Here is a 25,540-nt window from a genome sequence, read left to right on the forward strand (position 1 = left end):
CTTCTTGGACGGCTCAACCCTAAATTTGTCAGTGTCCACCTTTACCTTTCACCTAAGATTAAAGTTAGTTTAAATACCGAAGAATGCTGTTTTTAAATACTGGATGAGTTCATACTGATGGACTCTTTACTCTGCAGCAGCCTCTACCATCAGTGTGTGAATGTGTATGAATGGATGAGTTAATACTGATGGACTCTTTACTCTGCAGCAGCCTCTACCATCAGTGTGTGAATGTGTATGAATGGATGAGTTAATACTGATGGACTCTTTACTCTGCAGCAGCCTCTACCATCAGTGTGTGAATGTGTATGAATGGATGAGTTAATACTGATGGACTCTTTACTCTGCAGCAGCCTCTACCATCAGTGTGTGAATGTGTATGAATGGATGAGTTAATACTGATGGACTCTGCAGCAGCCTCTACCATCAGTGTGTGAATGTGACGGCGGGACCTGCAGGACCTGCAGTGTTTCAGCGTTCTTTGGTCTCGTACTAAGGACCACAAACTTCCACTTTACAGTCTGGATATCAAAAAAGTTATTTTTCTCTCATGTTGAAGTTAAGTAATCTCAGCGGAGTCAATATTTGCTTTATTTTGTAAAGAGTAACCGGATGTTTACCTTTGACGTCATGTGTAACTTGACCAAACACCGCTGGCGCTGGAGTTGCCTGTCGGTAAGTATCAGGTATGCTTCCACCTAGTGGTGATGGTCGGTAACTACAACACTGAACAGTCCGGTGTCGCCACTTGGTGTCGCTGTTGGCAAAAGTGTATGTATGTGTGGCGAAAACAGGAGAAGAAGAAGAATGAGAGACCCGGATGTTCAGTACTTATACTGGAAACTGGCCTTGTCTCGTTCTTTCTGTGAGCGGCTGACCACGTTGTTAGCGCACGTACCTGACTCACCGCTGTTCGTCTGAATCTCTCCGAATAAGTCGGTCAGGAACAGTCACAATGGTACGTAAACTGTGCGTTTAATCTCTGTTTTATATCACGCTCGTGTTTTTACACCCTTGACATCAGAGAGAATTTTAATTTAACCGTTAAAAATGACGGAGTCTGATTGGTTAGCGCGGTTAGCTCGTCTCCCGCCAGATCGCGTTCATTTTCTGTCCTTTTTAGTAACAGAAACAGGCTGTAGCACTGGTTAATGAGGGTTTAATTCATCAAGAGAACATTATTTATATATATTTAAAACATTTACACAGTTCGGCCTTCTCAAAAAGTGGTTTAGAAGTAATTAAAAGAAGCTCAATTACCGGTAATTAAATGTAGCCGGACTCTTATGAGGCTGCTGCTTCTTTAATTAAGCACATGTCACATTATTAAAGTTAAAATTAGTTTCTATAAACATTATTCTGCATTGTTTGATAGGACTTGTTTACAGGTAGCAGCATCATCAATTATTAATGGTTATTGTGACAATATAAAATATATTGCATAGTAAAAAGAAATAATTATAGAAGTAAAAAGATAACTATGTCTTGTGACTAAATGGTTTGACCTGTTGGTATATGGTCAATGAAATATAACTGAAGTGAATGATGGACGCAAAGAGGAAAGTATTATGAAAGGATCCTCAGTTTGAGGACAGGTGAACATGTTCTGTGCTGCAAATTAAGTTTACTACAATTAAAGTGATTTTATATTAGCTTGACTGGAATATTAGCTTTAATGGCTTAATAATATGAGCTTGAATTAATTAATTACATTAGCTTTAATGGAGGAGGTGGTGTTATGTCAGTGAACAGGTCAAGTTAGTGTTTTCATCCCTGTCGTTTTTTTTCTACACCTGCAGGCTTTCAAGGACACCGGTAAGGCACCTGTTGAGACCGAGGTCGCCATCCATCGCATCCGCATCACCCTCACCAGCCGCAACGTCAAGTCTCTGGAGAAGGGTGAGTGAACCCATAAATAGTCCAGGTCCAGATGAAAACCCGCCCGAGCCATGAGGATATAATTCAAGCCTGATGAACGCTGACGACTGTATACGCTATTCTGAGCCGAGGTTTTCAGCGAGATGTGAAATCTGTTCTGATAATCTGTGGTGTTTACGTTTTCTCTTTTCTGCCCCTCAGTGTGCGCAGACTTGATCCGCGGGGCCAAGGAGAAGAGCCTGAAGGTGAAGGGACCCGTCCGCATGCCAACCAAGGTACAGGAGCTTCTTAGTGCAACACGTTTCTATTAAAGAGAATAAAGATGAATTAGCTGGAAGAAAACCTGAGCACAGGTGACGGCTGCTGATTTTGTAAAAGTGATCTAACTACACTCAGCCATCTTCTCGCCGTTCTACATGTTATTTCAGCAGCTGCGTTGAATTGTGAAATTGCGGCACCCAACTGTTGATTGGTGTTTCGATGAGCATGGCGAAGCGGCGTGCCACAGAAACCGACATGCACACTATGCTTCCCCGCCATCTCACCTCCGTGACTCCCTCGGAAGTCGATCACTGCATCCTTTAACCACGGCCCCTCCGTGACGCTCCTTATTCATGCATTGTTATACCTGTAAAGTCCACTCGACGTATCCCACAATGCACTGTGAAAAGAAAAGTACAACCTACGGTCACTATCTGATATGTACCATGATGCATTGTGGTTCAAACTAATTTCCCGAGTGCAGAGGGGAGTTTGACTCGACCGCTCTCAGGTGGACGAGAGGAGCATGAACTTTGATCAGTTTGAATTTATAAAAACATTTGTTTTAATAACTTTTAACAAACCGAGCTGCATGCAGAGTGGGAGGAGTTTAGATCAGAACGCGGCGCCGAAATAAACATTGAGTCCGATGAATCGTGGCGTGCTCATTAGACGTGGCTCACGTCATGAATTTGGGTTAAATAACTTGACACAAACAACCACCCACGCAGTGATGATCCAAAGGGACTCTCGTCGTCCTTCCTGTCTAATGAATCTTCTCTGGTTTCTCCTCCAGACTCTGCGCATCACCACCAGGAAGACCCCCTGTGGTGAAGGATCCAAAACCTGGGATCGCTTCCAGATGAGGATCCACAAACGCCTGATCGATCTGCACAGCCCGTCTGAGATCGTGAAGCAGATCACCTCCATCAGCATCGAGCCCGGCGTAGAGGTCGAGGTCACCATCGCAGACGCATAAAGACGATGTCGATTGAATAAAGAAACGAAACTGAAGTGTTCACTGTGTGGTTTCTGTGTGGAACAGTAACGTGCTCATTAAATAGTAAAACGAGGTGAGAGTAAGAGAAACTGATATATGGACTCCAGAAAGCTTGGCGATAAGTGAAGCATGTTGTCAGAGCAGCAAACAGGAAGTGCTTTCAGTCAGTCAGGGAGGAGGGTCCAGGCAGTTCAGATGTGTTCTTACATCAGACTTCTTAAAAAGTAAAAAGGTTTCCAGTGTGATTCATCATACAAAGAGTCAACTCCTCATTTCCCTTTAAGTCCAGATGAAAGTTCCTCTCGGCCCCTTCAAAGGACTCGGGTGTCAAACTGAAGAAGACTCAAGCTGAGGAGAAAACAGAAATGTTAGTCATCTGCTCACAGGTTGGCTTGTGATTTATTTCAAAGTTATAAAACACTTTTTGGGGGGGTCAGCTTCTGAAAACGTAAACCCGAGCACCAGGGTCGACCTCACTCAGGTCAAAGTTTCTCTTATTTGCAAAGAAGGTACAGAAACTTGATTTTCAGTCCTCAGGATGTTGGTGAATAAAAGTGAGACGGAGTGTCTGAGTGGACAAACAGAACTTAATGTTGACGTGTAAAAAGCTGCACACTGGCAGTGAGGCCGTCTCATGAACTGAATTCTTTTCATTTTTTGGAAGGATATTTAAAGCGTTGACCTTTGACCCCTCCTGGTGGTTCGTGATCCTGTCTTTGGGATCCACTGCATTAAATGTTGCCTCCACATATCTCAAACATCACTGAAAAAGAAACAAGACGTGCAAAGCTTTAAAGTGAAAGTGACCTGAGGTGAGTCTCCTGGAGAAGTACGGTGTCACATATTCAGCCGCTTCCAATGACCTTGAGTGACCTTTTTGTAGGAGGAGGACCCATACAACACGCCTCTACTCAAAACTCAGGCAGGGAGTAGGGGTGTCTGGACCGAGAGCGTCAGAATTGAAAGGATCTGACGACACTGATGTGCGAGAGCCGGGTAGGGCCCCTCTTCACTCACACCTGCAACAATCCCAAACCCGGAACACAGCAGCGGCCTCAAAAACGACAACGTGACGGCAACTGTTGCCATGAATCTGTGGCAACAACTCAGAGAATCAACTGAGTGTTAAACTGGGCGTAGTGACCAATTTTAACAAATCCTATTATGTTAAGAAAGGCCACTTTGGTGTTGAATGTGGACGCTTTTTGTCAAACGCGTGCTCAGCTCTTAAAAAACATAAGAAAGCTGTTGATGTACTTTTGGATATATTCATCCATTTATTGTTCAACTTGTAAAAATGATCAAACCAAACAAAACAAAAAAGACGAACCACTACGTCAATTGGAATTAAATAAACCCACAAATCCACTTTCTCCTTCTCTTCTCAGGCTTTGCTCTCATTCACACACCTGTCCACCTCACCTGGAGCCCTCTTTAAAAAACACTTCCCCAGGCTCCCCCTAGTGCCCAGTAAAGGGACTGCATATATAAACAAAGAAAATATGCAACACATAGTTTGGCTCCAACACTGGGTGTGTTATATTTATTAATAGGAGACTTTGAAAATCCTTAATGAAGAAACACTCCTCAATGTCGAATTATTTCTTTAATGACAGAGATGAAGGAGCCCTACAATGATACAAACAATTGCAGTATAAACAAATAGTAATAACTTTTAAATGTGAACATACAATATAACATGGATCATCACATATTACAGAATTACACATTATGCAACTGTTGTATTCATTTAGTACTAAAACATTAAACATTCGACTTACATGAATTAGGCTGAACAGCACAATCAAACCACCCTGACATGAACATGTGCATATCAACAAATATGGCCGCCTGTGACGACATGGCCGGTGCGACATAGAGGGTCACCATGAGGCTCAAGGTCAGGGGGCGGGGCCGCAACTGGGACCATGCCCTGACGGTGTCTGCGCTATGGGGGGGCATTTGCGGGCTGTGCCCCCCCCCCCCAGCGGTTACCCAGGCCCCCCCAAACATGTCACCCCATGATTTGTGAACTTGTTTTACGCTAGGGAACCCCCGATAGTTAATTTATCTCCAAGTATCCAAGGCAGTATATAGAGTCCCTACCTTGACATTGTCTTCTCAATCATGGCGTGTAAAAATAACAAAAAAATCAAAATGATTTTTTGTTCATTCACAGCTGTCAAATATTGCATCAGATTGCGTTTTGCATGACTCGCTCATTATTCACTCAAAATTGACACCAATTTTACGAAAGAGATTGATATTTTCTCCATCAATTCTGGTTTGGTTTCTGATGTCATCAAACGTCCACCAATTACAGGTGCCAATCACTAGCTAGCACCAGTCCACAGGCTAGAGGTGCACAATAGCGTAGTTGATGAAGAGCAATGTGAAGTTGAAGGTCCAAGGAGGTGGAAATGCACATTAAACCTATCAGTAGGCTAGCCTATGAATCGTGTGTTATTATATGGGGGGTTAGGCATAGGCCTACAGTGGAAACACTGACACTCCAAGCCACTGTGCCCCTCCAAGTTCCATAATGTGTTTGGTGTAAAACAAATCCTATTCATTTAGTGATGATTGCATTTTAAAATCATATATTTTTACGCACTGTATTAAATATAAAAAGTTAATGAAGGAGAAAATGAAGGCTATATTTGTTGCATTTCAACTTGCACCAGCCAGGAGAAGGATTTATTTATAAGTTGTCATGGTAACAACACAATAGAAGAAGAGTTTAGCGTGGCAAGCGTGCCTAGGGTTGCCGACCCCTGGGCTACATCCACAAAGGTGTCCGCGCAGGCGCGTGCATGCAAACGCACGCAAACTGTGCCCCCCAGAGATAGTCTCAATGCCCCCCACCTAACTTAGGCTGGAGCCCACACTGGGCCCTGGGGTCCATCCTCTGGTAGCAGAGCCAATTCCTGGGGCGTTGCAGGGCACAGATTGACAGGTGAGGTCTCACCCCCCGGCACTGAGGGCATTGGCGGCGCAGGTGGCCACTGTTGGGTGTAGGGGAGGCCAGAGTATAGGCACGGAGGAATTGCAGATTGCGCAAAGTCAGACGACCTGACCCATCAACCCTTATTCGGTATTGATCGTGACCCAGCGACTCCACTACCACCCCTGACCTGTCCCACTTGCGTGGGCTCGGGCCCAGCTGATTCTGGAGGAATACTGTCTCACCAAGTTTCAACGGGCGGAGAGGCCTAGTGTGAGCTATCTCACAACCAGTATTGGTGCATGCTCTGCTGCGACAACACCAGTGTACCTGTGCTCGGCTGCGCGTCACACCTGTCCTCGTCTTGTTGTATGTTCAGCAGTGTTAATGTCCACCAGTGTATGTTCAGCAGTGTTAATGTCCACCAGTGTATGTCTGTTATCGGGATCGGGTAACTATCATGATCAGAAACAATTCCCTCAGTGAACCACTCATCGTTACTGTGACGGAACCCAGCACCATCAATGGGTTACTCACCTATGGCCGCGACGAACTCCTGCTCCACCGTAACTCACCGCTATGTAACATCAAGCCGGCGGCAGCTATTCCGCGGAGGTATCCGAAGCAGACTGAGGAGACGGCCCTTCAAGCCCCCTCTCCCCTCCACTATCCTCTCAAATGTCCGCTCCCTCCAGAACAAAATGGACCTGCTCCATGCCCGGTGCAGAATGGAAAGGGCCTTCAGGGACACCTGCATCATCGCCCTGACTGAGACCTGGCTGGACGAGTCAGTATCCGACGACGAGGTTAGCCTCGACAACTTCACCATCATCAGGTAAGACAGAACCAGGAACTCGGGGAAAACAAGAGGCGGTGGGGTCTGTCTATACATCAACGACAGATGGTGTAGCAACATCAAAACCCACCGGAGGGTCTGCCTGCCCAACGTGGAGTTGCTCACCGTGTCTCTTCGCCCCTACTACCTTCCTCGGGAATTTCCAACTGTGGTGGTCAGCTGTGTGTACATCGCTCCCAGCGCCAACATCAAAGTAGCATCAGAACTGGTAGCCGAGGATGCTAACGCCATGGCAGCTAGGTACCCCGGAGCTCCGATACTCATCCTGGGAGACTTCAATGCCTGCAGACTCGACTCCACGCTCCCGACATTCCAGCAGTATGTCGACATTCCCACCAGAAAAAACAACACTTTAGACCTCTGCTATGGAAACATCCCCGACGCCTTCAGGACCAGCTCGTATCCACCGCTCGGACTCGCAGACCACAACGTCATCTGTTTACTTCCGCTGTACAAACAAGTACTCAAACGTCTCCTCCCACAGTCCCACTGCGCCCCCCAATGGTCGGAGGACTCCATCGCACAACTCCAAGGGTCCCTGGCATGCACCGACTGGGACATCTTCGACGGAGATCTGAACAGCAAAGTCACTGCCATATCTGACTACATCAACTTCTGCATTCATACCACCATTCCAGTAAAAATCATAAAGAAGTACCCCAACTCAAAACCCTGGATCACCCCCGACATCAAGAATAGCCTCAGAGAAAAACACAGAGCCTTCAGGCTCAAAGACACTACTGGTCTCAGATCAGCAAATAGAGACATCAAGAATAAAATCTTCATGGCTAAAATCCATTTCAAAAACAAACTCGAGCATAAGTTTAGCCACATGAATACAAAAGAAGCCTTTCAAATGGTAAAATCCCTCACCGGATACGAACCCACCCACAACAAAACAAAATCTCACGCCACCCACCCCCCCACTGAACTGAACTCCTTTTTCAACCGCTTCGACACACAGGACTTTTCCAAAGAGTGCAGGGAAGCTCTCAAGGCTCTCCCCCCAGTTGATCCCAATGAGCCTGCCCCCTTCACAGTCGAGGAAGTGCGCCACCAGCTAAGCCGGTGTAACCCATCCAAGGCCCCAGGACCCGACGGCATCCCAGCAAGGGTGCTGAAGACCTGTGCCACAGAACTGGCTCCTATTGCCCACTCCCTCTTCTGTGAGTCATATCTGACTGCCACAATACCCCTCCTCTGGAAAAGCGCAACAATAATCCCGGTACCCAAGAAACCACGACCCTCCGACCTCAATCACTACCGCCCCATCGCCCTCACTCCCATATTAATGAAGTGCCTGGAAAAACTGCTGCTGAAGGTCATCCTCCCATCTGTGAAACCTCATCTGGACCCTCTCCAATTCGCCTACAGGGAAAAAAGGGGCACAGAGGACGCTGTTGCCTGCCTGCTACAACATATCCTCCAGCACCTAGACTCCCGAGGCACCTTCGCGAGGATCCTCTTTGTGGACTTCAGTTCCACATTCAATACCATCCAAAGGCACCTGCTCATCCAGAAGCTACATAAACTCAACACTCCACCCATTCTGATCCACCTCCTGCACAACTTCCTCAGCGACAGACGGCAAGCTGTTCGGGTAGGCACATCCACATCACCCCCACTCATCACCAACAACGGCGCCCCCCAGGGCTGTGTGCTAAGCCCCTTCCTCTACACCCTGTACACCAACGACTGCACCAGCCCCTCTCCCACCACCACCTACCTCAAATACTCTGACGACACTGCCATCCTCGCCCTCTTATCAGACAGTAACTCCACCACAGACTACCACAACACTGTCACTCACTTCTCACACTGGTGTAAGCTTAACTTCCTCCATCTCAACGTAAACAAAACAAAAGAAATAATAATAGGCACCCCATCACCCCAGCCCCCCACCCTCATTAACAACGACACAGTTGAAACTGTTGACAGCTTCAGATACCTCGGACTCACATTAGACAACAATCTCACCTTCGACCAGCACACAACGGACATTCAAAAAAGGAGCCACCAAAGACTGCACGCCATCCGGAAACTTAAAGGACTATATGTCGCCCCCCATCTCCTCCTCCTGCCGTATCAAAGCATCGTCCAGCCCATCCTGCTCTACTGTTCCTCCTGCTTCTTCAACATGCTCACTGTCAAAAACCGAACCAAACTCACCCGGGTCACAAACATTGCAGCCAAATTAATCGGTCTCCCCACTCCCACCCTGTCAGAACTCAACTCAAAGGCCATCACACGCATCGCACACACAATTGCACTGGACACCACCCACCCTCTCAACTGCCACCTCACCATCATGCCCTCCGGACGCAGGTACAGGTCCCTGCTGTGCAGGAGGGCGCGATACGGCAGAAGCCTGGTGCCTGCAGTCATTACAGCCCTAAATAAAAATCCACCTCAGTCCCGATCCCCGGTCCCCCCATAACCATATGCACTGTATGTCCTGTCACTGTATGCCCTATCACTGTCTGTCGCCCCACATGTATGTCCTGTTGTCTCACATGTATCTCCCTGTGCCTGTGTTCACCCTCTGTCGACGTGCTGCCCTTAAAACTGTATACTCTGTGGAAAAGAATTTCCCCTTGGGGACAATAAATAAAAAAGTCAAAGTCAAAGAGACTCAGTGGTGTGTGACATCCGGGTCCGTAGAGCATCTTCCTTTGCCGCCCACGCCTGGCGCCAAAGCGGCCGGATATGCAGGTTCGAGAACTTTTCCAGTCTATTGACAAAGGAAAGTGAATCCCGGAGCGGACAGCCGACAATCATCTGTGCTGGTGAGAGGTTGCAGTCAGGGTCAGGTGTGTTGCGCAGCTGCAACATCGCATGCAGGAAGCGGTCATGATCAAGGCTGCCAGTTGGGCCAGTGCCAGAAGGCGCTTGGCAGACTTCACAGCAACTTCTGCCCTGCCGTTCGACTGTGGAAAGCCAACGGAGGACACACAGTGCTTGACATGCCATAGCCGGAGAAAGTCTGCCGTGCGACCGGCCATAAACTCTGTGCCGCCATCGCTTGAGAGGTCCCCCGGCACACTAAAGGTCGCAAAGAATGAGCGGAGGTAGCGAACAAGACCAGCTGAGCCTCCGGTGTCGGTGCCTGCTGAGGAGCTCAGGACCTCCACCCAGCCTGAGAGTCGGTCTCCCATGACCAAGTAGTTGTGACCCCCGTAGTCAAAGAAGTCAGCAAACACCGCCTTGAATGGGGTGGATGGAGGCGAGGATGGCAGGGGGGGTGTGGCTGCTCATGACGGGGCATTGCGGTTGCAGTCAGCACAACTGGTCCTGGTGGCCAGAATGTCTCTTGCCAGTAAACTATGGCACGGGTGCGGTGCTCCATCGCTGAAGTCCTCTGGAGGACGGCGTGGAGATGCTAGAGAACTCTGCGACTTAGGGACGGAGGGACAACAACATGGTTGTTGTATAGCGGGACCCCATCCTGTGCATAGAAAGGCTCGCAGACTGATGAGAAGCTAGCTAGAGTGGGGTCGGTCACGTCAATCTTCCCCTCATGCTTAATGAGGTAAAGGAGGGGGGCGAGGCACGCATCTGCCGCTGTCTCTTGAGCAAGGAGGGGCCATGAGATGGCACCAAGGTCCTGTGCATCTTCACGGATGGAGGCCATGAGTGCTGACTCCGTGTTCTCAGCCACACTCTGTGAGCCCAGCAAGAGCCCGTTTGATGAGCCTGAGGGAGAAGGATGTCTTGAGGTTGCGTCAGCGGCATGATTGCTCACACCAGGCAGGTGCACAATGTCGAAACGCCACGGGAGAGTGCGTTGCTTGAGTCTGAACAGGCGAGAGGTCGTAATCTTATCGAGTGTGCGGTCGCCGAAAATCTTCACCAGAGGCTTGTGATTGGTAACCACAACGAGGTTGTCACATCCTTGGGTGAAGTATTTCGTCTGCTCAAGGCCCCAGGCGCTAGGGCCTCCCCTTCGATGGCTGCGTAGCATTGCTCTGCTGAGGACAGGAAACGCGACCCGGCGAGGGTGATCCTCCATCCACCTAGGCAGCAGTCTGGTATGCCAGAGGTGCAGCCGCAATACTGTTGGAGAAGGAAGTAACCAATTCAGGGCCTCGACCAGTCGGGGCGGAGGCAAGTGCGTCTCTGCATGTCGTAGATCTCCACACCCTCACGGATGGCCTCAACTATGGCCTGCTTGGATGCCTGAAAGGCTTCCTTTAGTTCGGAAGACCAGGAGAACTTGCACCGAGGGCTGAGGAAACGTTTGAACGTCACCATATTGTCACGTAGCTGGGCGTAGTTGGCCACCTGGTTCACTAGGCCAAAGGGCGTGATGAAGGTGGTCAGGTGATGATCAGACTCACGCAAATGCACACTATGATAGCCATTCCAGTGTCCTTCGGGATGCAACAGGCGAGATGGAATGGGGATTCAGTGGCAAACGTCTCACGTTGACAGAACCTGTTGAGGGGTGAGAGGTCCACAGTCCTGCGGGGGGAGCCGTCATGCTTCCGAGTGACCACCATGTGATGGCACCATGTCACAGGTTCACCATAAGGCACGCGTTCAATAACACCAAGGGCCTCATCACGGAGGAGGTCATCATGGACTGTCTGCTGCCAGTGCAGGGGCACGTTGGCTGGGGTGTGGCATGCTTTAGGCGTGGCTGCTGGGTCTACATGAATTTCAATAGGTGGCCCCTCCATACAAGGCAAGGCCCGATGGGGGCAGGTGTTGAATGTAGACGAGGCGTACCTGTCGAGCAGCCATTTCCTCATACGGCTGTTGTGCCTGGAAATGGCAGTGCCGTAGGCCGTGGTGGTGGCGCCATACGCTGGGGACATGAGCACTGGACATCCTCTGGACTATCAAGGCCCCTGCCACTACTGCCAGTGGAGCGAGTAGCGTTGACAGACAAGGGTGTAGGTGTGCTGAGGATGTCCGGGCAGTTCCCATCTCCAGGCCCTCTTCTGCCATCTGTTGACGGAAAGTTTCTAGGCAAGAGGCCGAGGCTGAGTAGTGACTCATAGGAGAGGTACATGGTGTGGAATGAGCTACTCCCATACACCATTGAGCAACATGAAATCACCCAATCAATAACTGACACTATGGTGTTTCATAAAGCGAGGGTGTGTGTGTGCGTGCGCCACCTCCTGCAGAGCACACACCCGTTGGCACGGCCGTGAACACGTCTGGGTGTGACTCTCGTTGATGGGTGTGATTTGAAACTTCCTCAAGCTGTGGCAGGACCTGCCTGATCCTGGTCGCAAAGAGAAAGAAAAACCCCACAGAGCCAGAACAAGTCTTACTTTCTTTCACTGGATCACTTCAGTCTGAAGGTGAGTACAGGACGACGCCTCTGTGAGATCGGATTTTTAGAAGAGAGAGCAGGACTGAGCTCCTGGCTAGCCAGTAATGGGGTTTTACTGAGTGTGGTTAGCTTTGGAGAATGTTGTCTGCACACATTTAGAAAGTGGAGGAGGTTGCAAAACAAAAACAAGTCATTGCAGAGTTCTCTTTAGGTTTGAATAAGATCGATATGTGCCAGGATTCTTGCTAGGACTAGGTGTTACAATCCCATGATGATCAGCTCAGTCATAATGATGAAGGAGGTGTTCTCCGAGTGGGGTTGGATTAAGAGATTTGGGACTTGACCGCCTGGTGCCACCAGTCCAACACATCATCAGTTGTGTACCACAGAGTCTTAGGGCGTTTCGGCCTTTTCTCACAAGACGCCCTCCTCTGTGGCTGGCCCGCCACAGGCTGATCAGACCTGTGCGTGTGTCACACTGGGGGCACCCTGCGGCCATTTGGCAGCCCAAACTGTCTCCTTTCTCTTCATCCACAACCAATGACTGCTCCTTTCAGCAACACTGGCTAGCTCCTTGATGGCCTTCCGTTGAGTCTGCCCTCTGATGCTGACCTCCTTCAGGAGCCTTGTGGTGGAACTGGCTACAAATCCCCTACAGCCAACCTCTACTGGTCGCACCTTAACGCTCCAGCCCCGATCCTCTGCATTAGCTGCTAAGTTGGCATACCGCAGGCTCTTCCTTTCGTAAGCTTCATCGATGGCCTCCTCCCACGTTACTGTCAATTCGATGATGAAGACTCGTCGACAGGATATGGACCAGAGGACCAAGTCTGGGCGCAGGTTGGTCACTGCAATTTCCGGTGGGAAAGTGAGCCTCTGGCCTAGGTCAACACTCATTTCCCAATTCCGGGCTGCATCCAGTGGGCTTGAGTGGTTCAGAGACTTGATCAACTGCCTCTCTCCCTCCTGAACAAAAGCAGTTTTAGAGAAGGTAGTCAGGGGAAGATATTTCAGGGGCATGGTGTTGGTGGTTACCCTCTTCTTTTCAAGCTCGGCCGCCAGGCATTTCAGCACCTGATTGTGGCGCCAGGTATATCTGCCTTGGTTGAGGCTGGTCTTGCAACCTACCAGGATGTGTTTAAGGGTTGCTGGTGCAGCACACTGGGGACAGGCTGGGTCCTCCCCAAACCAGAGATGTAAATTAGTTGGAGAGGGTAGGATGTCATATGTTGCTCTTATGATGAAACTAACCCTGTTGGCCTCCATGCTCCACATTTCGCTCCAGGTGATTTTCCTCCTTTCCACACCTTCCCATTTCATCCAGCGGCCCTGCTTGACTTGAGAGACTGCAGTTGCACGCCTGGCTGCTTCTTCCTGGTGGCGCACCTCCTCAACCACCAGCTGCCGACGTTCAGATGGTGTTGCCTTCTGCCATGTGGGTGTTGTTGTTCCTAGTCCTAGGCCCTGTCTTCCTTGTTGGACTTTCCCCACTATGTCTCGGTGTCTTAGAGCTGCCTTCGCCTGTGCCACTGCTGTCACAGGCCTCCATTTCCTACCTGTTGCCAGGGTGATAGCGGCACCTCTGACAAAAGGATCCCTGGAATCTGTGAGCGTCATCTCAAGCCTTGTTTTAGCACATTTGTACTCCTCTACCAAGCTTGAAATTGGCAGTGAGAGGGCTCCATTACCATACAGGCCTATGGTGCTGAGGCATTTGGGTAGTCCCAGCCATTTCCTCACTTGTGCGTTCACCAATTGTTCCAACCGATTCACATGAGAAAGGGTGATCTCGTACATAGATAAAGGCCACGAGACGAGGCAGCAGTCCAAACTGGAAACACCACAGCTTCAACTTGCCTGGGAGAGCAGTGTTGTTGATTTGCTTGAGGCCACAGATGGTGTCCTGCTTGAGTTGTTCCACTTGGTTGGTATCTTTGAGATTTGCGTTATACCAGCGGCCAAGGCTTTTGATGGACTTCTCCTGTATCATTGGTATCGGCTCATCATTGATGTGGAACCTCTCATTGGACAGTTGGCCTTTGATCAAAGAGATACTGCGGGACTTACTGGGTTTAATCTCCATTCGTGCCCATCTGATGTTTGTCTGGAGTTTGTCCAGTAGTCGTCTGGTGCATGCCTTTGTTGTTGTTATGGTCGTCATGTCATCCATATACGCCCTGATTGGAGGAAGTCGCAGCCCACTCTTCAGACGTTCTCCTCCTACCACCCATCGAGATGCTCGAATAATGAGCTCCATGGCCATTGTGAAAGCAAGTGGAGAAATTGTGCAGCCTGCCATTATCCCTACTTCCAGGCGCTGGCAGGTTGTTGTAACAGACTGTGCTGTAACACAGAACTGGAGGTCCTGGAAATAGGTTCTGACCAGTCTTGTGATATCCTCTGGGATTTGGAAGAAGTCAAACGCTGCCCACAGCACCTCGTGAGGCACTGACCCGAAGGCATTTGCGAGGTCTAAAAAGACCACATGTAGATCTTTTTTCTCCTTCTTGGCTGTTTGTACCTGGTGCCAGTTGGTGTTGGCATGCTCCAGACATCCTGAGAAGCCACCTATGCCTGCCTTCTGCACTGCAGTGTCCACAAAGTTGTTACATTGCAGGAATACTGAAAGTCTTTTCGCCACAACACTAAAGAATATCTTTCCCTCCACATTGAGAAGATTGATCTGACGGAATTGGTCTATCGTTGAGGAGTTCTTCTCTTTTGGAATTAGGGTCCCTCCTGCCCTTCGCCAAGCCTTAGGTATGATACATTTTTCCCATGCCACTTTCATTAGCTTCCAGAGGTACTTCCTGATGCCTGGCGTGTTCTTATAAAGCCTATATGGGACACCGTTGGGCCCGGGGGCTGATGATGTTCTTGCCCGCTTTATTGCACTCTCAACCTTGCTCCATGTAGGAGGCCTTGAATCCATCTGGTGCATAGGTGGTTGGATTGGTGGCACATCATCAGGAATTATGACAGGTTCATGCCTCTGGTTGTCAGAATAGATCTTCTTCAGGTGCTCCTCTAATTCCCAAACAGGGACTTTGAGGGTCCCGGTTTTCTCCTTGGCAAAGATGTCCTTGACGAACCTGTAGGGATCTCTATAGAAGGCAGTCCTCATTCGCTCCTTCTTCTTGCGTTGCCTTCTCAGGCATTCTGCTCTCCTCAGTGTTGCAAGGCGTTGCTTGATGTCTGCCTGTAACTCCTCCAGCCCATTCCTTTCGGTTCCTGTGGCCTTCTTCCACTGCTTCCTTAGGCATCTTCTTTCATTCACCAGCCGCTCAATTTCTTACTGTCTTCTGGACATGGGCTTGGCTGAGGGTTCTTTCTGTGTGCTGCTTTTAACCCCAAATCTCTCTGCGCCATAGGTATAGATGATCTCTCCCATCTTGTCCAGCTTTCTTTCGACACCACCTTTGAGACCTTCTAGAAGATGGACAAGGTCTATATCTGTGTTTTCCCACTCTTTTTTCTGGCAGGATTTAGGCCACATAATTCAATCGACTGATTTGACCTACCTCTAAGGAAGAAATGGTCAATGCGAGGCCCCTTTTGGAGCTGCTTCAGGCACCTTTTCCTCCCCTGAAGCCAAAGACTCAAATGATCGTTCAGCTTCTTCTCGCAGAAGGAGAAACTTCCTCACCTTCACTTGTGTCTGAAACGTTTTATCTTCTTCATACAGGGCAGTGAGATACCAATGGATGCTAAAAGTCTCCTCTTTTTACTGTACGCCATGGCTTCAACATCACCACCTCTCTCTCTGGCCAAGGCCAACAACACCTTCTCTCTGGATTTGTTCAAAAAGCTGAGCGAAGACGACAAGACGGCCAATATCTTCTACTCTCCCCTCAGCATCTCGTCAGCTCTCGCCATGGTGATGCTGGGCGCCAGAGGCAACACGGCTGCACAGATGTCAGAGGTACAGAACACACACACAAACACACACACAAACACACACACACATTGGCCTAAACAGGGTGTGATAATACAGAGGGAAAAGTCACAGGTAGCATGTTAACACACCCATCTGGAGCAGAATCAGACATTCAAATGTCATGAAGTCAGTCTGGTTCACCGTGCTGCTGGAATGAAGCCACCTCATTACTGCAGGAAAAGACAAAGAAGAAAGGGGTGGGGCTGGACTTTCAAGTCGTGTCATGTGCACATAGATAGTTACATGTTCTCGCAGTCAATCAATCAATCAATCAATCTTTATTTATATAGCGTCAATTCATAACAGGCGTTATCTCGAGACACTTTACAAAAGCAGGTAAAGGACCTTACTGTTTGTCTGTTAACATTAACAAAAGAGCAGGTAACGAGACCATGCTCATTGTTATGTTTACAAAAAGCAGGTAAAGGACCTTACTGATGGCTATATTGCAAGAGCCCAGCTTAATCCGTCATAGCGTGGTAAGAAAAAACTTCCTTTTAACAGGCAGAAATCTTCTCAGAGAGCTCAGAGAGCTCAGGAGCTCCCCAAAAAAATGAGAGATTAGAATATAGAGATAGTGACAAGCAGTAATAAGATATGAAAGCTGGAAGAGAAAGAGGGAGAGAGAGATAAGAGATCCTGGTGCCAGTTCCCCCGGTAGTCTAGGCCTATAGCAGCATAACTATGAGCTGGTCCTAAACCAGCCCTAACTATAAGATTTATCAAAAAGAAAATTTTTAAGTCTATTCTTAAAAGTACCTAGTGTGTCTGCCTCCCGGACCCCGACTGGTAGACGATTCCAAAGGAGCGGTGCCTGATAACTAAAGGCTCTACCTCCCATAGTACTTTTAGAGACTATAGGCACCACAAGCAGGCCTGCATTCTGGGAACGTAATGTTCTTGATGGATAGTACGGTACAATTAACTCTTTAAGATACGATGGTGCCTGACCGTTTAGAGCTTTGTAAGTGAGCAGAAGGATTTTAAATTCTATTCTAGATTTTATAGGGAGCCAGTGGAGAGAAGCCAATACAGGAGTCATGTGGTCCCTTTTCCTAGTTCTAGTCAGAACACGAGCTGCAGCGTTTTGGACGAGTTGAAGGGTCTTTAGAGATTTACCATAGCACCCTGCTAAAATAGAATTACAGTAATCCAACCTGGAGGTAACAAATGCATGAACTAATTTTTCAGCATCATTTTGTGACAGGATCTGTCTGATCTTAGAGATATTACGAAGGTGAAAATAAGCTGTCCTTGAAATTTGTTTAATGTATGAATCAAAGGACATATCCTGATAAAACAGAACTCCTAGGTTCCTGACAGTGGTACTAGAGGCTACACTAATACTACTAAGGGCCGTCATATCATCAGAGAAAGTCTCTCTAAGGTTCTTAGGTCCAATCACTATAACTTCAGTCATGTCTGAGTTAAGCAGTAAGAAGTTTCTGGTCACCGCAGAGTGCCGCAGTGTGTTAGAGGAGACGGGAGGACAAGTTTTGGTCACTGCAGGTTTGGTTTTTTTTTCTGTGTGGGAGACGAGGTGTGGCACACAGAGTTACGAGTCCTGTCATTCCTCACTCCGTGCCGTGGTGCTTTCTGCTCCGGCTTGGAGGAAGAGTTCAGATTTCTCTACGAGCTGTCAACCAAAGACAAAAAATATCAGTACAGAGTTATTTAAATTATCTTCTACATTATTCCTCATATTCACACATTTTGAAATCTAAATGTTGTTTTAATTGTATTCGATAGAAGGTTCAGTTTTCACGTGAAGATTCCCAACACACAAGTGAAATGAGCAGTCTGTCACTCCCCCTGGTGTTTAAAATGAGTACTGCAGTCTAAACTCTAATCATCACAGGGAGCTGTCTCCCCCCTCCTCTCACACAGGTCAGCATGTGGTGGACGCTGTAGCTTCAGTGTTTAGCCAGCTCTGCATGTGGTGGACACTAGCTTCAGTGTTTAGCTAGCTCTGCATGTGGTGGACACTGTAGCTTCAGTGTTTAGCCAGCTCTGCATGTAGTGGACATTGTAGCTTCAGTGTTTAGCCAGCTCTGCATGTAGTGGACACTGTAGCTTCAGTGTTTAGCCAGCTCTGCATGTGGTGGACACTGTAGCTTCAGTGTTTAGCCAGCTCTGCATGTGGTGGACATTGTAGCTTCAGTGTTTAGCCAGCTCTGCATGTGGTGGACACTGTAGCTTCCGTGTTTAGCCAGCTCTGCATGTGGTGGACACTGTAGCTTCAGTGTTTAGCCAGCTCTGCATGTGGTGGACACTGTAGCTTCCGTGTTTAGCCAGCTCTGCATGTGGTGGACACTGTAGCTTCAGTGTTTAGCCAGCTCTGCATGTGGTGGACACTGTAGCTTCAGTGTTTTGCCAGCTCTGCATGTAGAGACACTGTAGCTTCAGTGTTTAGCCAGCTCTGCATGAGTCTGTAAAGCTTTCTAACATGTTTCAAAAGCATCTTCAACATTGATCCTAGTTTGAGCAGCTTTCTGCTGCTGGAGCAGAATCTAAAGTTAGAAAGACGACATGCTGGCTGCTCCATTGTTGTCAGAGAAGCTTCAACACAGTTTCTGCTTCTGTGATAAAGGACACATTACGATACAGGGATACAGGAACTCCTGTGTGTTCATGCATGCCTGGCTGTGTGTGTGTGTGTGTGTGTGTGTGTGTGTGTGTGTGTGTGTGTGTGCGTGTGCAGACAGTTTTGTATGAGCCATTAGAGAACTGCAGAGTGTGTTCATGCTGAGAGTCGTTCTCCTTGCAGGGTACTGTCGTGAGCGACTACATATACCAGGATGCATTGCGGTGGCCGTCGTGCAGAACATGTTAAATCTTCATCAAGCTGCATCTTGAAGGCTCTTCTGCGAGCTCTTCTTCTGTAGAGCCGTCTCCATGCTCTAAAAAACTGCAGAGAAGGGAAGATGTCAGTGTGTGTGGGTAAAACAGGACGATTAATTAATTAGATTCCAATCAAGTTAGCGATCATTTTTTACCATGATGGGACATTCCTGTGAAAGTACAGGTGGAGAGAAGGCCGAGTGCAAGGGCCCTACTGTCCTCTGACATCCTCTGTCAGGGGGAGCATTCTGTATTTCCTTTACGCTTTGCATCATTCTGCGAAGCCAAACACACCCAAAACGAAAGATGTTGAATTTAATGATCCGCATGATAAGACAGACTTCCTGCCCCCTTTAGGTCCTGGGATTCTGTGAGGGGGACCAACCAAAGACGGAGGAGGGAGACCAACCAAAGACGGAGGAGGGAGACCAACCAAAGACCGAGGAGGGAGACCAGCCGATGATGGAGCAGACTCAGATGAGAACGAGTATGCAGTTCCCGATCCGGTCGCAGATGCAAAGCATGCTGCCAGCGTACCTGTGCCAGGTTGTATTAAAAAAAACAAAAAACTGAACGAAAGAAATGCAAAGTGACGATGTTTTCAATCATCTGCAAAAACTTTGATGACAGAATTTGGATTTGCAAAGAGTAACTTTGGAAGCATAAAACAAGCAGATCATTTCAGCTTAGGGAAATTACTGTGTCATATCATAACTTTGATAAAATATCAAACAACTTGAAGGTGTGTTAATTATTTCAAACCTCTCCCATGGATTTGTTGTATTTATTCTAACTGTCTTCAGTGAGGTTTCAGGTTTGAATCATCAGCTCTTGATGATGTTTGGGGTCTTTTCTCATCATTTAACAGGGAGCTCAACAAAGGGTCCACAAGCTGTGCTCGTGCCTCTGTCTGTCTCAGTGTTTGACGCTAACACACAGCTCTCCTCTGGCTCTTTGCAGTGCCTCAAACAGAGTGGTGATGAAGTCCACGTTAAGTTTGGAGAGCTGCTGAAAAAGCTGAACAAGGAGGACGCTGCGTACGCGCTGAGTGTGGCCAACAGGCTGTACGGAGAGAAGTCCTACAGATTTAATAAGGTGTGTGCTCGGTTTAACTACCAGGAAGCAAAAAGAAATCAAGCAACGAGGGAGGAAATGATTTAAATGACCTTTATTTTAACATATGTTTTCAACAGTGAAGTCCCATGTTACATCTTCCTGCTCGGAGTCCCTGGTTTCCTCTCTCTGTGATGTTATATTCAAATGAGACTTTTCTCATTTCAGGATTTCATCGCAGACACAAAGAAGCACTACAGCGCCGAGCTGGAGTCTGTGGACTTCAAACATAAGGCAGAGGAAGCCCGGGTCAACATCAACGACTGGGTGGAGAAGAACACACAAGGTGGGAGTTCATGAGAAGGGGTTTCTCATTCTCACGGTGATTCACACACGTGTAAATATCAGACTTAGACTTAGACTTAGACTTAGACTGAGACTGAACTTTATTGATCCTTTGGGATGACTCCCTCAGGAAATTTAGGTTCCAGCAGCATATACAATAAGAGTAAAAAATAAAGATAAAAATGTAACACAAAATACAAAAAGGTATTGTAAGTAACAATATAAAGAATAATATAGCATAAATAATAGAACATTCTTCCGTTGGAAGGAAAATACCAGAAATATGCATAGAAGAAGCAAAATATACAAAAAAGGCAATGATTGATTATTGTTGCGATTATTGCACTAGGTTGATATTATTATTGCACATACGAGTGAAAGTGTCCATGTGTTATTGCACAGTGAGGGTAGAAGGAAAGAAAGAAAGAAAGACGCTCCGACTCCTACCCCTCTGTCCCGTGTGCTCTAGTCCTCCTCCCCCCAAGTGAGGAGTTGTAGAGCGTGATGGCCTGATGGACAAAGGAGTTCTTGAGTCTGTTGGTTCTGCACTTGGGAAGGAGCAGTCTCTCACTGAACCGGCTCCTCTGGTTGCTGATGACAGTGTGCAGAGGGCGGCTGGCATTGTCCATAATAACCAGCAGTTTGTCCAGTGTCCTCTTCTCTGCCACCGTCACCAGAGAGTCCAGCTTCATGCCGACCACAGAGCCGGCCCGCCTGATCAGTTTGTCCAGTCTGGATGTGTGCTGTTTGGATATGCTGCCCCCCCAGCATACCACGGTGTAAAAAAGCACGCTGGAAACCACGGACTGGTAAAACATCCCCAGCAACTTGCTGCAGATGTTAAAGGACCGCAGTCTCCTTAGGAAGTACATCCTGCTTTGTGTCTTCCCGTACAGGTGGTTGGTGTGTGTTGTCCAGTCCAGTTTATTGTCTAGACACAGCCCGAGGTATTTGTAGGAGTCCACAGCCTCCACTTCAGCTCCCTCTAACAGAAGAGGTTGCATCCTCTGTCTGGACCTCCCAAAGTCAATGACCAGCTCCTTGGTCTTAGAGGTGTTGAGCTGTAGCTGGTTCGTGTGGCACCATGCAGCAAAGTCCCCCACCAGTGTCCAGTACTCCTCCTCCCTGCCATCCCTGATACACCCGACAATGGCTGTGTCGTCAGCGTACTTCTGTATGTGACACAGCTCAGAGTTGTAGCAGAAGTCCGAGGTGTACAGGGTGAAGAGAACAGGGGCCAGCACTGTGCCCTGGGGGGCTCCAGTGCTGCTGACCACAGTGTCAGACGTGATGTCACTGTTGATCACTGCTGTCGTGTGTCGATAGAAAGCTTGGATTTGTGTGATTTTGATGTGAATCATTTCAAGATCCAAACACCACAGCAGCCACAATCTACACATCTGTCAGACCCCCGATAAACAATGATTTTTACAGTTTTTGATTCGCCAAGTGAAGGTTTTCTAAACTCCCCGATCACCATATTCCAATAAAAACCTTTCTGCTGCACTGAAGAGTCTCCATGATCACGTCCACTGGCTGATCCAGATTTCTCACTCTAGCTTCTCTTATAATCCATTTTCATTATAGATTTCCTCTTAATTGCAATACATCCAAAAGGAGGCCGTACTCTGACCTTTTGATTGACACTTCATTTGGCCAAATTAGGACCTCCCACTCTGGGTTCACAGCCTTTATTAGCCAATGAGAGCCTGAATAGAAATGAGGTACCTTCAAGTGTTGTAGTTCTCAGAATCACTCCTGGTCTCAAGACCAGCCCAGAAAGTCTTTTTCGAGGTCTCGCCTCGGGCGGACTTCTGATTGCTCTGGGCTCGGTTAGTGTGGTCTAGACTACAACAGCAGTGCCTTCCTCTGTTCTGTATCTGTATCTGTATCTACACCCAGCCTCACACTAAACAGTGTCGCTGCTCTCCAGGTAAAATCAAGGACCTGCTGGCTGAGGGTTCGGTGAATGACTCGACCCGGTTGGCGCTGATCAACGCCGTCTACTTCAAGGGAAAATGGAACCATCAGTTCAAGGAGGAGGACACTGTGGAGTATCAGTTTAGAGTAAATAAGGTAACACAGGCCGAATAGCTGCTGTAGCATCCAGTCAATATAAAGAAGGCCAGAACTGGTGATAAATGCCTTTAATGTCCGTCGGTGTCATTCATCAACGTAAGAGCTGAGCAAAAAACAAACAATAATTACAAACGTGTTTTAACTGAGCAGCTCATTAATTTCCTTCCTTAACTTTATAGAAAGTCATACATTTGCAATAAACATTTACATAACTGAAATATTCTTTATGTAATTGTTCCCCAATTGACTGATGCCAAAACACTGTTTTCTTCAATGTTTCTCTACTGTTTAACTTCTTACTCTCTATCAACGTCTTTTACTCTTCTTCGTTGCCAAAACTACCGTTGTACCACACTTCCGGTTAACGGAAGCCTTCAAAATAAAAGCCCCAAAACTCCACCATAGACGAAAACTAAAAGGAGTCAAATTATTGGCCTTTACAGCTGCTTTCTTTCGCTCAGTTACTCTGTATTTACATCATGTTGCATCTTGTTTGTAGTTTATTTAATTATTTGTTAGAGACAGATTCAATACATTCAATGCAAGAATGATGGTGTTTACAGAGGCTGTTAAAGTCAAGGTCGGTCATTTCCTCCAGAAACACTTTTTTAGACTCCAGTCTTTAGTTCCTGACAGAAATTAATAACTCAGATTCTCTGAAAAAGGAACAACGTAAATCCATCGTCTGTATCAGTTTGTAAGTCTGTAAAAACTTCAACCAATGTCTGCCACGAGGTACCAATCTGATGAACCAATCACAGCCTCCCTGTCTCCCTGCTCTCTGATGAACCAATCACAGCCTCCCTGTCTCCCTGCTCTCTGATGAACCAATCACAGTCTCCCTGTCTCCCTGCTCTCTGATGAACCAATCACAGCCTCCCTGTCTCCCTGCTCTCTGATGAACCAATCACAGCCTCCCTGTCTCCCTGCTCTCTGATGAAATCAAGGGAGGGGGCGTGGCTTTAGAGGGAGCACAGAGGGGAGGTTGCAGACGGAGCAATGAGGGAATGCTACTTTCAAAATCGTGCTATTTTTTTAAAAGGACAAATCCTGCCTTTAATTTGCAACAGCTGTCCCTCGAAGGTCTTGCGTATGAATAAAGGAAGCAAACAGTTAAAAAAGGAAAAGAAAGGGTTAACAGGGTTCAGCAGGATACATTAAGACGTTTAGCAGAGACAAAGCGGAAACAAATTAGAAGTATGAGTTTGTTGCTGGACTAACCCTGTGAAAGTGGTGACGCCTGCAGAAAGATAGCGTGCTCCTTACAAAGAAAAATGCTGGACCAAAAGATATTTCACAAAATGAAACAGGTGTAAAAGGTGTGCATGGCTTCAGAGCGTCGCAGCGTCAGGAGAGGTGTGTCCAAATGAAACGTGCTCAAAAACAGCCGACTCTATCAGAAACGGTTTCACTCCTTCAGTTTCCCCATTACATGCTAAGTGGAGTAGCTTCTGGTGCGCGGACTTCATCCTCCCCGTTCTTTATTTTGTCCATTACTCAACTTTTGTACTTGAACACTTTGATTTGTCTCTTTGTTGTCTTACAGAACGACACCAAGCCGGTGAAGATGATGCAACAGAAGAGCAAATTCTTACACAGGGACATTCCTGAGATCAACATCAAGGTGCGTCTGTGTTTTTTTCCACCATGCAAAGTGATATTTAAATATTTTATGAACACATCTTAATGAAATATGTTTGACACGTTTGGTGGAAAGGAGAGCTTCTGATTGGAAGATGATTGAATGTTTTTATTTTGTTGTTTTTGCAGGTTATACAGATGCCCTACGTAGGTGAGGACCTCAGTATGATCATCTTCCTGCCCAATGATATCGAGGACGACAGCACAGGCCTGGAGAAGGTACAGGACCACACACACACACACTGAACACACACACTGAACATATGTAAAACACACCCTGATGGTTGACGTTGTTTCCTCCCCAGCTGGAGTCGGAGCTGACCCATCAGAAGTTTGTGGATTGGTCTCGTCCGGACATGATGAATCAGGGGTCGGTGGAGGTGAAGCTTCCTCGATTCAAGCTGGAGGAGACGTACGACCTGAACGAGGTCCTGAAGAAGATGGGCATGTTGGACGCTTTCGATGTGTCCATGAGCGACTTCTCTGGTGAGACATGGCTTTGTATTTTAAACACAAAAACTAAAACGCTGATTCAGTTTGAGTGGTTGACCAGCGGGTTCTCCCTCTCCCTCTGTGACAGGCATGTCTCCAGCCAACGACCTGGTCTTGTCCAAGGTCGTCCACAAGGCGTATGTGGACGTGAATGAGGAGGGAACAGAGGCGGCCGCTGCCACTGGTGTTGTCATTGGGATACGCTCTGTAGAGATCCCCTTCACCTTCATCGCTGACCACCCCTTCCTCTTTTTCATCAAACACATCCTCACCAAGACCACCCTCTTTGCAGGTCGATTCTGCAGTCCGGAGTGAACACGGCTGGACGTCCCACAGACACGGAGGGACAGACAGACCTGTGCCTTGCGTCTCCTCTCTTGTTTCTCTGTTTGCATGTGTCTCTTTCTTCCTGGCTTTGTCTCGTTGTTTCAGCCTCTTTAAAGTTTGATTGACTTCAATAAAAAATATAAATGAACATAAAGAGTCACTTTTAAAAAGGGTCTGACACCTGGGGCCCATGAGGGGGTGAGATACATCTCCTGTAGCTGAGAGGATAATCCTGGAGCCCCCTCTGTAGTCCTCCTGTGTTTTAGGACCCTGATATGTTCAGAGGCCTTTGAATGGAAACTATGGTGCTTGATTTGACAAGAGTGATGAATCAGTCAGGTTGAATCCTGTTTTAAATCTTTTGCATGTCAAACTGAAGAAGACTTTCTCAAGCTGAGGAGAAAACAGAAACGTTAGAGACGTACGTTAGTCATCTGCTCACAAGTTGGCTTGTGATTTATTTTAAAGTTGTTTTAAATTAATTATTTTTTTGGGGGGGTCAGCTTCTGAAAACGTGTAACACCGAGCACCAGGGTCGACCTCACTCAGGTCAAAGTTTCTCTTTGTCGCTAAGAAGAAGATACAGAAACTCCATCCATCCA

At 47.5% G+C, this 25,540-nt stretch overlaps 2 protein-coding genes across 2 annotated transcripts; both read left to right on the plus strand.

Annotated features, from left to right (window-relative positions):
- Positions 1-805: 805 nt before the first annotated feature.
- rps20 (ribosomal protein S20) lies at positions 806-3,153 on the plus strand. The gene is made up of 4 exons (XM_079361007.1): positions 806-958; positions 1,800-1,899; positions 2,080-2,153; positions 2,936-3,153. The coding sequence occupies exons 1-4, from the start codon at positions 956-958 to the stop codon at positions 3,116-3,118; spliced, it is 360 nt and encodes a 119-aa protein (XP_079217133.1). The 5' UTR covers positions 806-955; the 3' UTR covers positions 3,119-3,153.
- A 12,806-nt stretch (positions 3,154-15,959) lies between these two features.
- On the plus strand, positions 15,960-25,179 carry LOC306835143 (leukocyte elastase inhibitor-like; the record flags this gene model as incomplete). Its single annotated transcript, XM_079361572.1, has 9 exons — positions 15,960-16,145; positions 19,359-19,547; positions 19,962-20,096; positions 20,283-20,400; positions 22,333-22,475; positions 24,025-24,102; positions 24,249-24,338; positions 24,425-24,605; positions 24,700-25,179. The coding sequence occupies 9 exons, from the start codon at positions 15,960-15,962 to the stop codon at positions 24,924-24,926; spliced, it is 1,347 nt and encodes a 448-aa protein (XP_079217698.1). The 3' UTR covers positions 24,927-25,179.
- Between the last annotated feature and the right edge of the window lie 361 nt (positions 25,180-25,540).

The sequence above is a fragment of the Symphodus melops genome (assembly GCF_947650265.1).
Source record: "Symphodus melops genome assembly, chromosome: 14".
NCBI classification, from domain to species: Eukaryota; Metazoa; Chordata; class Actinopteri; order Labriformes; family Labridae; genus Symphodus; species Symphodus melops.

What these genes read in the sequence shown, in the direction of transcription:
- rps20 (XM_079361007.1), top strand. An exon ending in CGTCAAGTCTCTGGAGAAGG is followed by an intron (nt 1,900 to 2,079) that starts GTGAGTGAACCC and finishes TCTGCCCCTCAG; the next exon opens with TGTGCGCAGACTTGATCCGC. An exon ending in CCGTCCGCATGCCAACCAAG is followed by an intron (nt 2,154 to 2,935) that starts GTACAGGAGCTT and finishes TTTCTCCTCCAG; the next exon opens with ACTCTGCGCATCACCACCAG.